The 13,134-nt window shown below is 41.0% G+C and overlaps 1 protein-coding gene across 2 annotated transcripts; it reads right to left on the reverse strand.

Moving 5' to 3' along the window:
- Window positions 1-3,043: 3,043 nt before the first annotated feature.
- Window positions 3,044-12,176, reverse strand: HIGD1A (HIG1 hypoxia inducible domain family member 1A). Of its 2 annotated transcripts, none has more exons than XM_045776125.2 (4): window positions 11,787-12,176; window positions 5,711-5,825; window positions 4,931-5,065; window positions 3,044-4,044 (listed from the first exon to the last, which is right to left on the reverse strand). In XM_045776125.2, the coding sequence occupies exons 2-4, from the start codon at window positions 5,805-5,807 to the stop codon at window positions 3,995-3,997; spliced, it is 282 nt and encodes a 93-aa protein (XP_045632081.1). In that variant the 5' UTR covers window positions 5,808-5,825; window positions 11,787-12,176; the 3' UTR covers window positions 3,044-3,994. The 2 variants fall into 2 exon arrangements, with proteins under 2 accessions (XP_045632081.1, XP_045632082.1); XM_045776126.2 differs by lacking the exon at window positions 11,787-12,176 and adding an exon at window positions 11,217-11,339.
- Window positions 12,177-13,134: the final 958 nt, after the last annotated feature.

Consider the following 13,134-nt stretch of genomic DNA (forward strand, 5'->3'; position numbering starts at 1 on the left):
AAACCAGCTATGGTACATTGGAAAAAAAACACTGGACTTGGGACCTGAATGGGGAATGAGTGCGTGTATGTGTGTGATGGAAGGTGGAAATGAAGGTAAGAACAAGTATTTCTTGAACAGGTATTACTTTACGTACCCGCCTTCCCTTCCGTCATGCAGTCTCTCCATGTGACCAAGACTCTCGGTTTGTGCTCTGCCACTTTTCAATTGTACGGCCTCGAGGAAATTACAGCTTTCCTTGTTGATACAGGGTAATACATATTTCAGCGTTTTTGTGAAAAACTAGTAGAAAAGAGTACTGAAGCATTTACTATACAGCAAAGCAGTATTGTCATGGTGGAGCATGCATTTACAACTCATTATGGGAAGATGTGAGAAAAGGGAAAGTTCACTGTGGCCTACAAGAGTTCAGAGAAGCTTTACTGAAAGTAGAATTTGGGGTGGGTCTTTATGGTGTGCACTTGAATTGTCCGGGAATGGGGAAAGGGAACATTCAGGAAACCAGTGGAGCATGAGCAAAGGTGTTGGGGGCAGTGGTGAGCACAGGGCTTTGGCACTGCTGGACTAGGTTGCAGAACAGGAGATAAAGGGCCTACATTTAAAGTAGTAGCAACAGGTGGAAAAGGCCAAATTAAGAGAGACTGTTTCTGGCAGATTCATGGAGTGGATTACCAGTGATAACAACACAGGAAGAAGGAAACACATTCCTAAGAGTTTGAGCCCAGAGCGCGGCAGAGGGAGATGGAGGGTGTCAGTGACAGAGATGGGTGAGCAACGAAGGGGCACCCCTGGGGAAGACAGTGAGTACAATTATGTGTGGGCTGAGTTTAGGTAATTGGCATGAAAGGCAGGGTGGCATTTCCTCCTCACATTGTAAAATTTTAAGTCTGTGACACTTCAGTTACACTGGAGACAGGAAAAAAACCAAACACCATTATAAAAAAGCTCAGAATACTACAGAGGGGACCTGTTACTGGGTTCCTCTGAGGGGACCAAGTGGACACTGACCTCCAACCTAGAACCATTTATCACTGCTGAATTTAGGAAAAAACTTTCTAATGTTTACCTTGCTAAAAAATTTTCTAATGTTTACCTTGCTAAAAATTTTCTAATGTTTACCTTTATTTCAAACAGGATCAGGTATACAAATAGTAATTGGTAGCTCTATTACTTGACACAGGAAAACTTTAAAATACCTTATATTCATTCAGCTTTGTTCTGGCCTAGTAGGTATGCTACAATGGTCTGTAGATTTACATGGAGATAGAGCCTAAATTCAAGTTCCTGAAACTCTCCAAGTAGCATTTCCTCATCTGTGAGGCAAGAGGCTTGCCCTACCTGACCAATCCTTGACTCCAAAATCCTGTGTACTTTGAAAATTTCAGTTCCAACTCTTACCACCAGATGTCACTGTTGCTCATCAGACATAGGGGACTTCTGGGGACAGAATCATAAATGTAAAAAAACAAAACCTACTTATTCCAATTAATTAAACAAATATTTATTGTTTAAATAAATCTGCATCTTCATCTACATCTATATGAGCCAGGCACTAATGCCACGTGCTTCTGATGAAAAAGATCATCATGCCCTCAAAGAGACTAGAAGAAATCACACATCAATGCCCCAACAACATGTAACATTAAGCCAAAGAATCAAACTCTCAGTGAAAATCAACATACCATCTCTTTAAGGTACAACACAGCTTCCTGAGGGATACTTTCTCTGACTCCAACCCTGGGTTAAGTCCCCCCGCTGGATGTTACTGCTGCTACCTATATCTAGCACTCCACATGCTTTTTGTAATCACTTAATGGCAGCCTTCCCTTATGGACTTGTCAGTTGTGAGGACAGAGCCCACACATCAGCCCTGCTGCTTTCCCAAGCTTAGCACAGTACTGACGGCAGTAGCAGTCATTCGCTGAGTTTACTTCTGCATCAGGTGCTACGCTAGGCTCCTTACAGTCACCACTGCATTTCATCTTCCTAATGAACCTCGGCCACAGACACTGTCCCCATCTTACAGATGAGGAAACCATGGCTACTTAGCTAGTAGGTGGTAGAACTGTGATCCCAGGACTGACTTAATAACATGTAATAGCACATCCGCCTGAGCCACTTTTAAGAACTTCCATTATTTCATGCCAAGCTATTCATCCAGCTAATTTACCACTCTCTTCCTTGGATGAGCAACCCCACCCTTAATTACAAAATGCTCACTACCCTTTCAACACTTCACTTGTGTTTGCCCTATCCTCTGGCATTGGTCTAGATCAGCTTTTTTCAAATGAGTATTTATTTAGTTTAACAAATTAATTATGTACTCACCTATTAGAACAACAATTTTCTGAAAATTGTTCCCAAATTTGTTCTACAGAAGGCTTATCCTTCATGAAGCAACTGTTAGGACTGCCTTCCAGGATCTCCTATTAGGTCTACTGGAACCTGAGAAAATAGTTTCTAGTAATAGCTTTTATTTTTAAAGCACTTTTCACAGACTCATATAATGACCTATAAGCTATATAGGACTGTAGAAATTACCTAGCTCAATCTCTCATACAGCTAAGATTGAGAAAACTTGGATTTGATCCAAGTTATACAGTCAGTGATGAGTCAAGACCATGCTGTAACCACTCCAGCATTAATTTCACAAAAGCCAACATTTCTAATACCTGTTGGTATCTACAACTTGACTGCCCGGGTTCCAGTCCCAAACCTATAACCCTCTCTAGCTCTGTGATCCTGGGTTAGATATTTACATCTTCATGCCTCAGTCTCCTCCTCTGTTAAATAAGGATCATAGTTCCCACCTCTTAGGGTTGTTAGGAAATCTAAATGACATTATACATGAAAAGCACTTAGAATACTCAGTGGCACACAGTAAACACTCAATTGCTATTAACTATTATTCCTATTTGATAAATATTCTTTAACCTTAGTTCCTACCAAAGGTACAAAACATTCTCTCTTTTCCTGGAACTTAATTCTTGTGTTACTTTGAGGAATGATTTTTTCCAAACTGAAATAAATACAAGGCAACTGATGTGTTCACTTGCTTTACTAACACTACATTTACTGTGTTACCACCATGGAATGTAAATTCAGATTAGACAAGAAAATTTCACAAGTGTAATAAAGCATTCTGGAGTACACCAAAATTTGTGTATAATGTCTGACCAAACCACCTTGCTGATAATCACTTCAACTATAGGTAATTTGTTAACATTTATGATTCTTACAGAGAAAATAAACAAACTTCATACATTTAAAAAGTGTTTTTCATTTAACCTTTGCATTAGTATTTAAAATACACATTTCTATTTCAAGATAACATTTAAAAATTATTCTAATACAATAGAAGCATAAATATAACTCTGCAATTACAAAAAAAAAACTAAACTGGGACCCACAGTTAAGTTATTCTCATGTTTACAATTATGATTCTTGAAATAAATACTACTTCTAAGCAGCTGTTATCGGCTTTTTAGGTTTGGTTTAAATACACGTATTTTCAGTTGTGGGGAAGCTTATAATTATTATATTCCATGCACTGTTCCGAAAGGGTTAAGAGCCAACTAGCCCTAAAAACTGAAGTACTCAATCAGTCTGCAAAACAGGCAGAAAAAAGGTAAACGGGATAACATCAAAAGCATGTGATGTTCTGCAGCAACTGGGAGTACTTCAGGATTGGCAAATTGTCCTCTTTATAACTGATTTTATCAGAAGAGTTTAAGAAGGAGCATATTTTACCACTATGAAGTACATTTAAAAGTGACATGTTTCTTTTGTGCTAATTTGACTCCCCTGAATGACCTAGCTAGTTAACTGGTCACTAGGCAAATCAAGCCTGCAAGTAAGGAAGCCAGTATTTAAATTACCATGTTATTGTCTGACCCATTCAAATGATTTATTTTCAACATAAACATATAAACTCAATATGAGATGCCTAACTAAAGCAAGCACCACCAACAAAACCAAGACAGCTTCTCTTCTTCTAAGGTTTAGGCTTTGCCCAGAATTCCTTATACATGGAATAGCCCATACCTAAAGAAAAAAAAATATTAGTTAAGCATTTGATATTTTCCACAATATTAAGAAAACTGAAAACAGTTCATAAAGTAGCTAAAAGTAGCACCTTGCTAGCATGCAATATTTACAAGGGGAACTAGACCTTAGGCTGCTTATACTCTTGCCTTCCCAAACTACTTACATTTCTGAAATTCTTTTTATATATACGTAGCTCAAGGCTAGTATGACTAGTTCAGACTATTGAAATATTTGTTTTAAAGAACGATCAATATTTATCTTACAATTTTAAAAGAAGTCACTCTTGCTATGTAACAATAAGTAAAATCAATGAATTACAAAGCCAATAAAAGAGTGTAATATCTACATTTAAAAAATCTTTTCCGGGGCACCTGGGTGGCTTAGTCAGTTAAGCATCCGACTCTTTGGTTTTGGCTCAGGTCATGACCTCAGGGTTGTGAGATCAAGCCCCATGTTGGGCTCTGCACTGAGTGTGGAGGCTGCTTAAGATTCTCTCCCTCTCCCTCAGCCTGTCCCACCCCTTCCAGCTCTCTCTAAAAAAACAAATTTTTCCACTTTCAAAAATTCAATAAAATAGCAGTCATATGTCTCTCCCAGATATTGGATCTTACTACCAACCTTGTTACATATCTAGACTTCAATGAAATTATAAACTCTGTGATGGACAGAATTGCCTATTCTTTCTTTAAAACATTAATAAGATGTATCACAGACAGTAAAACTATGTCACTAATTGAACTTATTTTTATTAATCCAATTTTTACGTGAAAATAAATATAAGTGACATTTCAAACGACTTCAAAGTCAGCTAAAAGAATCTACCTTGATTTATAAAATCTATTAATGGGAATTACAAACTTGAAAATTTCCTCGAAGAACCTACCGAGAGTCATTGCTCCCACAACAAAGCCTTGGGCGGCCACACGCATGTGAATCAGGTGAATAGACATTTTAGTATTTCCCCTGCTCTTCAATTTATATAATCCATATGCAACGATTGCTGCAAACCCTGCCATTCCTGTAAAACAAATAGTCACAAGTATGTCATATGCATGGGGTCAGGGAACCAAGATGACTTTACTATCAGTCAATGTACTTCTACTATTTTTACAAAGATGATTTATTGAGACCATTAATTAACTAACATACGAATTGAGTTTTTAATTTTCCCCCTCAAAACCCAAAATCCATAATCGACAGCAAACAGTAGCAGATTCAGAAAGTTAAGATCATCTTCAAAACGTGGGCTGTGGAGCCAGTAGGGTGCTTTGAGAGTGTCAAGGGAACTCTTCCTCAGTCCTACTTCCTTCCCTGAAGGGAATCAGTTAACATAGCAGAGACTATATTAACCATAACTGTGAGTGTGAGCTTTTTTTTTTTTTTTTTGAGTCTTGTTGAGTCCTTCTAGCAAATCACTGAGACTGAGGGTGGTTGTGGGGTTCCCCAACACATTCACTGAAATAAGAGTCAATAAACAAAGGCTGAAGACAGAAGAATTTTTATATAGAGTTGTATCAAGCAAATCTTACATATTTCAACAACACATGAACAAAATATATGAAACAAATGCTTTCAGGATGTGCTTAATAAACGAGTTGACCACACTTCTACTGATTTAAAGCTTACAACAGACTGATTATTAGGACATCAAAGTCAAACTTACCAATGGGAACAAATGGAGCCTCTTTAGCTTTTCGGATAAGTTTAGATCCCTGATCTTCATCATATGAAGAAAGAGAAACATCTGTGCTGGTTGACATAGTGGCTGAAGAATCCTCCTGAAAGAGAATTTCCAGGAGGTTCTACAATTAAAGCATCTAGAACACTGAATGGTTAGATGTACTTAAAATACTCCTGGTTTCCACATAAAACCCTGGTATGTTGTCCATGAAGTTTAAGAAGTATTTTTTAGAAATTAACTGTATTTTTAACCCATCGCTACCTTTAGGAAGAGTTGTATTTATTCCCCCCTATTATTTTGATGTTTATCCCATACAACCAATTCCTTTTTTTTTAATTTATTTATGTTTAAGTAGGCTCCACACCCAGCATGGACCCTAACATGGGGCTTGAACTCACAACCCTGAGATCAAGACCTGAGCTTAACCAACTGATCTACTGGGGCACCCCAACCAATTCCTTTTTAGCACCACATCGCTGATAACAGCAAAAGTTTTTTTTTTTTTTTTTGATTGAAATAACTTCCCCCCCACGAAACCATGTTTTTTTTGCTTTTTAAAGATTTTATTTATTTTTTTGACAGAGAGAGACAGCCAGCGAGAGAGGGAACACAGGCAGGGCAAGTGGGAGAGGAAGAAGCAGGCTCCCAGCGGAGGAGCCTGATGTGGGACTCGATCCCAGGATCTGGGATCACGCCCTGAGCCGAAGGCAGACGCTTAACGACTGAGCCACCCAGGCGCCCCTAACTGAAATAACTGTTGTCAATTAAAATAGTAGCTGTTGATTTTCTGGCTATTTTCACCCTTAATCAATTTAATTTAACAATTTCACTCAAACCAAACCAATATTCCTTACTGCCTCTTCAAAACACACTGAATCTAAGTGTAGTTTTTACTGGTTACAACTGAGACTGACTTATTGACTCCAACGTGCTCATGGCTTCAGTTCTCACCTCTGAACAGTTTCCAACCTATATTACACGAATTTCTATTATTGATGGTGGCTATTTTGGGAAAAGACTACAGCTGTCCTGAATAACCAAAATTTCTACTTAGCTCATTATTTACTTCTTTATAAGGATAATAAAGCTTTTATAGGGGCACCTAGGTGGCTCAGGTCATGATCTCAAGGTCCTGAGACTGAGCCCCATATTGGGCTCTCTGCTCAGTCAGCAGCAAGCCTGCTTCTCCCTCTCCCTCTGTGATCTCTCTCGCTTTCTCTCAAATAAATAAAATCTTAAAAAAAAAAGAAAAAGAAAAAGTGTTTATTTTATTTTATTTATTTTTTTAAGATTTTATTTATTTATTCGACAGAGATAGAGACAGCCAGCGAGAGAGGGAACACAGGCAGGGGGAGTGGGAGAAGAAGAAGAAGGCTCATAGCAGGAGCCTGATGTGGGGCTCGATCCCATAACGCCGGGATCACGCCCTGAGCTGAAGGCAGACGCTTAACTGCTGTGCCACCCAGGCGCCCCCAAAAGTGTTTATTTTAAATACTATTGCTAGAAATGCCTCTTTTTAAGCATAATTTACATTCAGTTGAACATAATATAGCCTTTTAGGTTTCTTTTTCTTTTACTTAGGGTTACCATTTTTAACATCACTGCAGCAAAAAAAAAATCTGAACAACCCTCAGGGTCTTCTTAATGAATATCTCCTAAGCTTCCGCTCTACTTTCCCTTACATACATTACATTCCCTGGACCTCCCTCTTAAAATTCTCTACATTCTTTTATAGAGAACAAAGGCTTCATTCTCCCTTTTTCAGTCATCTCCCTTTACACAGGAAACTATTTAATAGGTGTTTCATCACAATGAAAAAATAACAAATTCAGTTTCACCTTAATCACAATAAATATGTATATACTTCTTTCTTCACTGAGCTGATTTAAACCGCCCGTAAATGTTACCCAGAGATAAAAGAAGGGAGTCAAACATAGTATGTTAAGTGTACGAGTCTGATTAGTGTCAGTTACAATAAATTCAAAAGTCAACTGCCCATCCCACCACCCATATAACATCTTACCTTCACTTCTGGGTTTTTCATGCACATCATGCGTCATACTCCCTTCAATAACAACTCTCATTCAACACTCTGCTATTCCAGGGTTGTTAGTAGTAGGTAAGACCCTCAAAGTAAATTCAACTCTAGAGGGAGGCGTAGTGCTTAGTTTGAAAATTGAAATCATCCTTCCGAGCCCCCATCCCCATTGGGAAGAATCCAATTCTGTCATCTGACAAGGAAAACCTTAATCCAGAGGAGTTGTGCAGCATCGCACAGCTCAGTAAGAGGAAACTCAGACTAGAACTAGTCTTTCTCTTCTTTTTTTGCACTCCATTACTTGTTAACTGAATAAACCCCTACTAAACTAAAAGTTTAGTAACTTTTATTAAACACAAGGTTCAACAAGCTTTAAGTTTAGGACGCTCATTATATATGTGAAGAGTTAAAACAAACACTGAAATAATTAATGGTTAAAAATTCGATCTTTTTTAAAAAAGGGACAGGATGGATAGAGTATGATTACTTGCAAGAGCCTAACAGAGAATGACAACTGAATTTAGAGTGTGGTATCTTTTAGCTAAAGTAGGTTTGGGAACTTTCACAGAGAAATATTTGAGACCGGCCTTCAAGAAACCACAAAAATGGACTAGATGGAGAGATTAAACATTATATTTTAGGCTAGTATATGCTTATTTGCTGCTTTCAAAACTAACCATAACATAAACTTTTCAAAGTCATGAGGGTTTATCACAGATCCTCCTCCCACCTTTCTTGCCAATGAACCCCGCAATCCTATCACATTAAATTTCTTAAAGATGTTCTCTATACTTCAGAGCCTTTGTACTAGCTGATTTCTCTGCCTAACACTTTTCCTCCCTTTTCATCTCCTTCAGATACTCTTTTTCCTAGCTAACTCCTCTCATTTTTCAGGTTCTTATCTTCATTAACTTTCACTAGAAGTCTCCTTTGACTTTCTCAGTTTATGATCATTGCTTTGATTATGCAGTCCTATAGGACCCCATGCTTTCTCTAAAATAATTCTGTCTTATAAATGCCTGTTGAATTGTTTCTCTTGCTAGAATCCTTGAAGTTAGCAGGCTATACATGCCCTGCTTGTATCTATCTCCATTGCCTGGCATGATATTTTGCATGTAGTAAGCGTACCACAAAACATTTATTGAATAAATTTGAAAATAATATATTTCAACAATTAAAATTATTCTCAGTTAATTTAGGAAAATTTAGTGAAAACAATAACAAGGATACACATTTGTAGAGTTTAATTGGTCACTAAGAAAAATGCCAAACTGTATGTACCTAAGTGCTTATTTAATTCTTATATTTATGAAAGAAGAAATGATAACTTGAGGTCTTGGTTCCCTGCAACCACAGGAGACAAAACTATTATATAACACAATCCACTTTTAAAAACTAGCACCTTCTTTTGCAGATATATGCATGTTTTCTTCCTTTGCCTTAATTATTCTAAACTAAGAAGTCATTTGGGAATTATCTTTAAAAACAAGAAAGTCAGTGGTCTTTCATCTAATCTCTCACATCTGGATCAGTATAATTATTCAACAGGTCAATGGAGCAAGAGTTTTTTCTCCCTCCTTCAGGAAGGAAGGGGATGTCAGTCTCTCTACTATATATAAAAGAAGAAAATCCACTCATCTCCATTCCTCACCTAGGATACAGACTCTGAAGTTTGTATGGGTAGGACATTTGATCTGGTTTTCAGAAAGTTAATCCTTAGGATAAGAATAAAGGTGCAGGGGCGCCTGGGTGGCTCAGTCGTTAAGCGTCTGCCTTCGGCTCAGGGCGTGATCCTGGCGTTACGGGATCGAGCCCCACATCAGGCTCTTCCGCTGGGAGCCTGCTTCTTCCTCCCTCACTCCACCTGCTTGTGTTCCCTCTCTAGCTGGCTGTCTCTCTCTGTCAAATAAATAAAAAAAAATCTTAAAAAAAAAAAAAAAAAAAGAATAAAGGTGTAGGGGAAACCATGTAGTCATTGTTTGCTTTCAGTGACTAATGATAACCTGTCTCTGTTCAAGAATACCTTGTGGCACATTTAAAGGTAAAATTAATAAAGAAGAAAATAAAAAGTCCCACACTCACATCACAGATTTATTATACTATACTTCAAATTATATTTTTATACCTAATATACTATATATTTGTAACACCCCTTGCATATAAAATTTTTGACAATTCTCTTCCTAATTACCATCCGAAAATTTCCCAAGTATTCATGATTTACAGCCACACAAACTGAAAATGGCTAACTTTTAAAGCATCAGGATCAATAACTATGAATCATATAATCTGAGAATAACAACCCAGACAATTAATCCATGCTAGTAGCCTAATTTTACAGATGGAAAAAGGGTTATATGAATTGTTCAACATCAAGAATATATCTCTGACAGGGGAGGATTAGAACCCAGATCTCCTGATACACAGTCCAGAGTTCTTCTGCTTGACAGTATACTGCCAAAGCATCAAGTTTATGATGCTGTTAATATGTTTAATCTGAGAGATATTAAAATCCAGTCCTTAACAGAAGCCTGCATTTCTTTCAATTGTAAAAAATATGCAAGTCATGCCTAAAGTTAAATGGAACTTTCTTCCCCAGTGACTTAACTCATCCACCAATTTCAACTATGCTTTGAATAGATCTTTTTCACTAGGACCACTTCTAGATTTTCCTTTAATTTTTTCATCTTTCCATAGCAATTGACCCAGATCTCTGTCAAAAAGTTGAACATGTACAAAAAGAGGCACCAGTGACCAGATGATATTCAAAGCCAGTTTGAAAACACTAATTATTCTCTAAACTTAGTAAGACACTACTGCAGACCTTTCCAAATGTATGGGAACCTAGAAAAGAGGTCAGGGAAGATGAGCTGCCCAGCATGAGGTGATGTAACAGACTGAAGGTATCTTCACAGCCTGTCATTTTGGTCACAGGACTACTAACAACAAGGGCTTCATATTTTGATTTTCCATCAGTCACCTGTCAGGTTGTTTAAAATGGCTGCAAAGGCCCCACCCTGGAGATTCTGATTCAGAGGGTAAGGGGCAGGGCCCAAGGTATCTGTATTTCAAGAAGCCCCCTTCGATTGATTCTGGGGCACAAGGAAGAGATGCTCTGGTATCCGGGACTCGAACATGTGTGTCATGCTGGGGCCTGGTGCCACTTCAATCTGTCTGAACTGTCCCATCCAAACCGGTCAAACTCGAAAGTGCCTGGGTACTTCTGGAAGCATAAATCCTGCGCTGGGGATTACCCCGCAGAGGGAACTAGCTGCGGCCCACACCCGTGATATTAAGCGAGAAAGGTGAGTAACACTGCCGAATCATTTCACCTTCCCCCAATTCTAAACCCGCGCTCTATTTTCTCATCTCTAACTGGCGGGCTTAGCTTTCAGGAAGAAATTTAAATTCCGTCGCAGATGCTTTATACAGGGCCTGAGGCCTTCTTACCTTCTTAGGGTAGGAGAGTGTCGCCCAGGGTGGGAGGAAACACCAGGTCGTGGAGGAGAGTAAGGTCGTGTGGTTTTACGCCCTCAACCTTTCGAACCTCCCCCACACCCTCTCCTCCCGTGACCTTGTCCGGGCTCCAAGGCCGGAGCGCTCGCCCTCCCAACCCCTCCTCACCCACGGCGCGGGCCGGCTCTCCCGAAAGCTCCCTGCTCCAGGTATTATGTGCGCTGCCGGCTCCCTGAGGTCGGCTCCAGACCCCTCCATGGCTCTCTCATTACTGCCCCCTCCGCGAGTCTTCCCTCACGGCCACGATTTACTCCACAAGCTTCCACCTCATCCCCTCACCCGACAGGCCATCAGACGCCCCCAGCTTTCCCTGAACCCACGAGGTCGGGCCCGAGGCCCGCCAATTCCACCTCGCCCCTTCAACCCGGGCATCGCCCCCCTCCTCCCAGCCCCGTGGCCCCACCACTCCCAAGGCGCTCTCGGCCCAGCCAAGCGCTGCCCCACTTCTTCCCGCCCCACGGTCAGGTGTCCTCCGCTCCCACGACTCCCTCAAGCTTCACTTACCTACAAAGACAAGACTTAGGCTCCAACTGGTTTCTGGCTCTCGCCCACGCTCGCCGTCCAGCCGGCTTCTTCTTTGTCCCGCCCACACCCGGCCCTAGCCAATCAGAAACCAGCGGCCGGCAGGCGAGGGTCCCGGTGGATCCGTGCTTGCGTGCGCGCGGTGGGTAGGGCGGGTTCTGGATTGGCTGGGAAGACGCGCGCGGGCGGTGGCTGCCGCAATACCCGGCGCTCGCGTAGGGATCTCGTCATGGGTAAGAGTTCACCGTCCGGGCCTCGCGCTAGCGCTCTTCAGCGCTCCTGGCTCCTAGCCGGGCGGAACCTCGAATTTCTCTCGCCTTTTCCCCCCGTGCAGCGGCGGCTAGCATCGCGAACGTTGTGTTCCGTGCGCGGGCGGGGCCGAGCGTGAGGGGTTTCGGCCGCAGCCAGTCCTTGGGAGGCTCGGGGGAGGACGTTCCTGCCTTCAGGGGCGCCGGCGGCGGTGCGGCGACGGGGCGCTCGTTCCGTTCCGCCCCCCCTGGTGGTGACGTGCTGCCACGAACGTGTGCTGTCGGGCCTCTCCCGGAGCCTTTCTTGGGAGTTTACATTGTGGTGAGGGGCGGCCATTGGTCGCAAGCATGGAGTCGCTAGAGAAGACCTCACCCAGAACGGGGGAGGTTTCTTTGAGGAAAGCAGTGTCAGCGGCCCCTGGTGACAGTGAACTTCCGGAGACAGAGCCCCTAGCTTGTTCGTATGATAGATAATCAGCATGGCGAACTGATGCAAAGCATCAACGACTGTGCCGTAGGGAATATGTGCGACCAAATTAGAATCCCTTAGTAGAACCGCGAACCGAGGCATATTGCCGATACTGTATCACACAGGTAGGAACTAAGTGCCATGGGCTTCGGATTTTGAAAATCTTTTGTCTCATAATTAAGACACACGTAGGAAATATTCATGCTATGGATGATGAGTTTAAAACCCCATACCTTGATTATATGGTATGCTTTCAGCTACTTGAAGGCCCATATTTTGTCTGGTTCGTGCCCATTTCTCCCAGAACACTGTCTTTGAGCTCAGTAGGAACCCAGTGAGGTCAAATGAGAAGACATAACCGATGCAGTAATTGGAGGGCTGCAAAAATAAGTAGGGATAATCAGGGACTTATTTAGGATCATTAAAACGACAAAAGAGCTGGAGAGACTTGACTATGAAGGCAAGTCATTAAGTCCTGTGATTCTGGAAATACAAAGGCTGACAGCAGTAGGGAGCATATTCATTCCTGAAGGGGATTTATATAAATCAAAATAACGTTAGCTAATTTGCTCATTTCCAGAGAATGAGATTTGGGATCAGGGAAACTTGAGTG

Source organism: Ursus americanus, chromosome 20 (genome assembly GCF_024610735.1).
Source record: "Ursus americanus isolate L20-20 chromosome 20, mUrsAme1.1.p, whole genome shotgun sequence".
NCBI classification, from domain to species: domain Eukaryota; kingdom Metazoa; phylum Chordata; class Mammalia; order Carnivora; family Ursidae; genus Ursus; species Ursus americanus.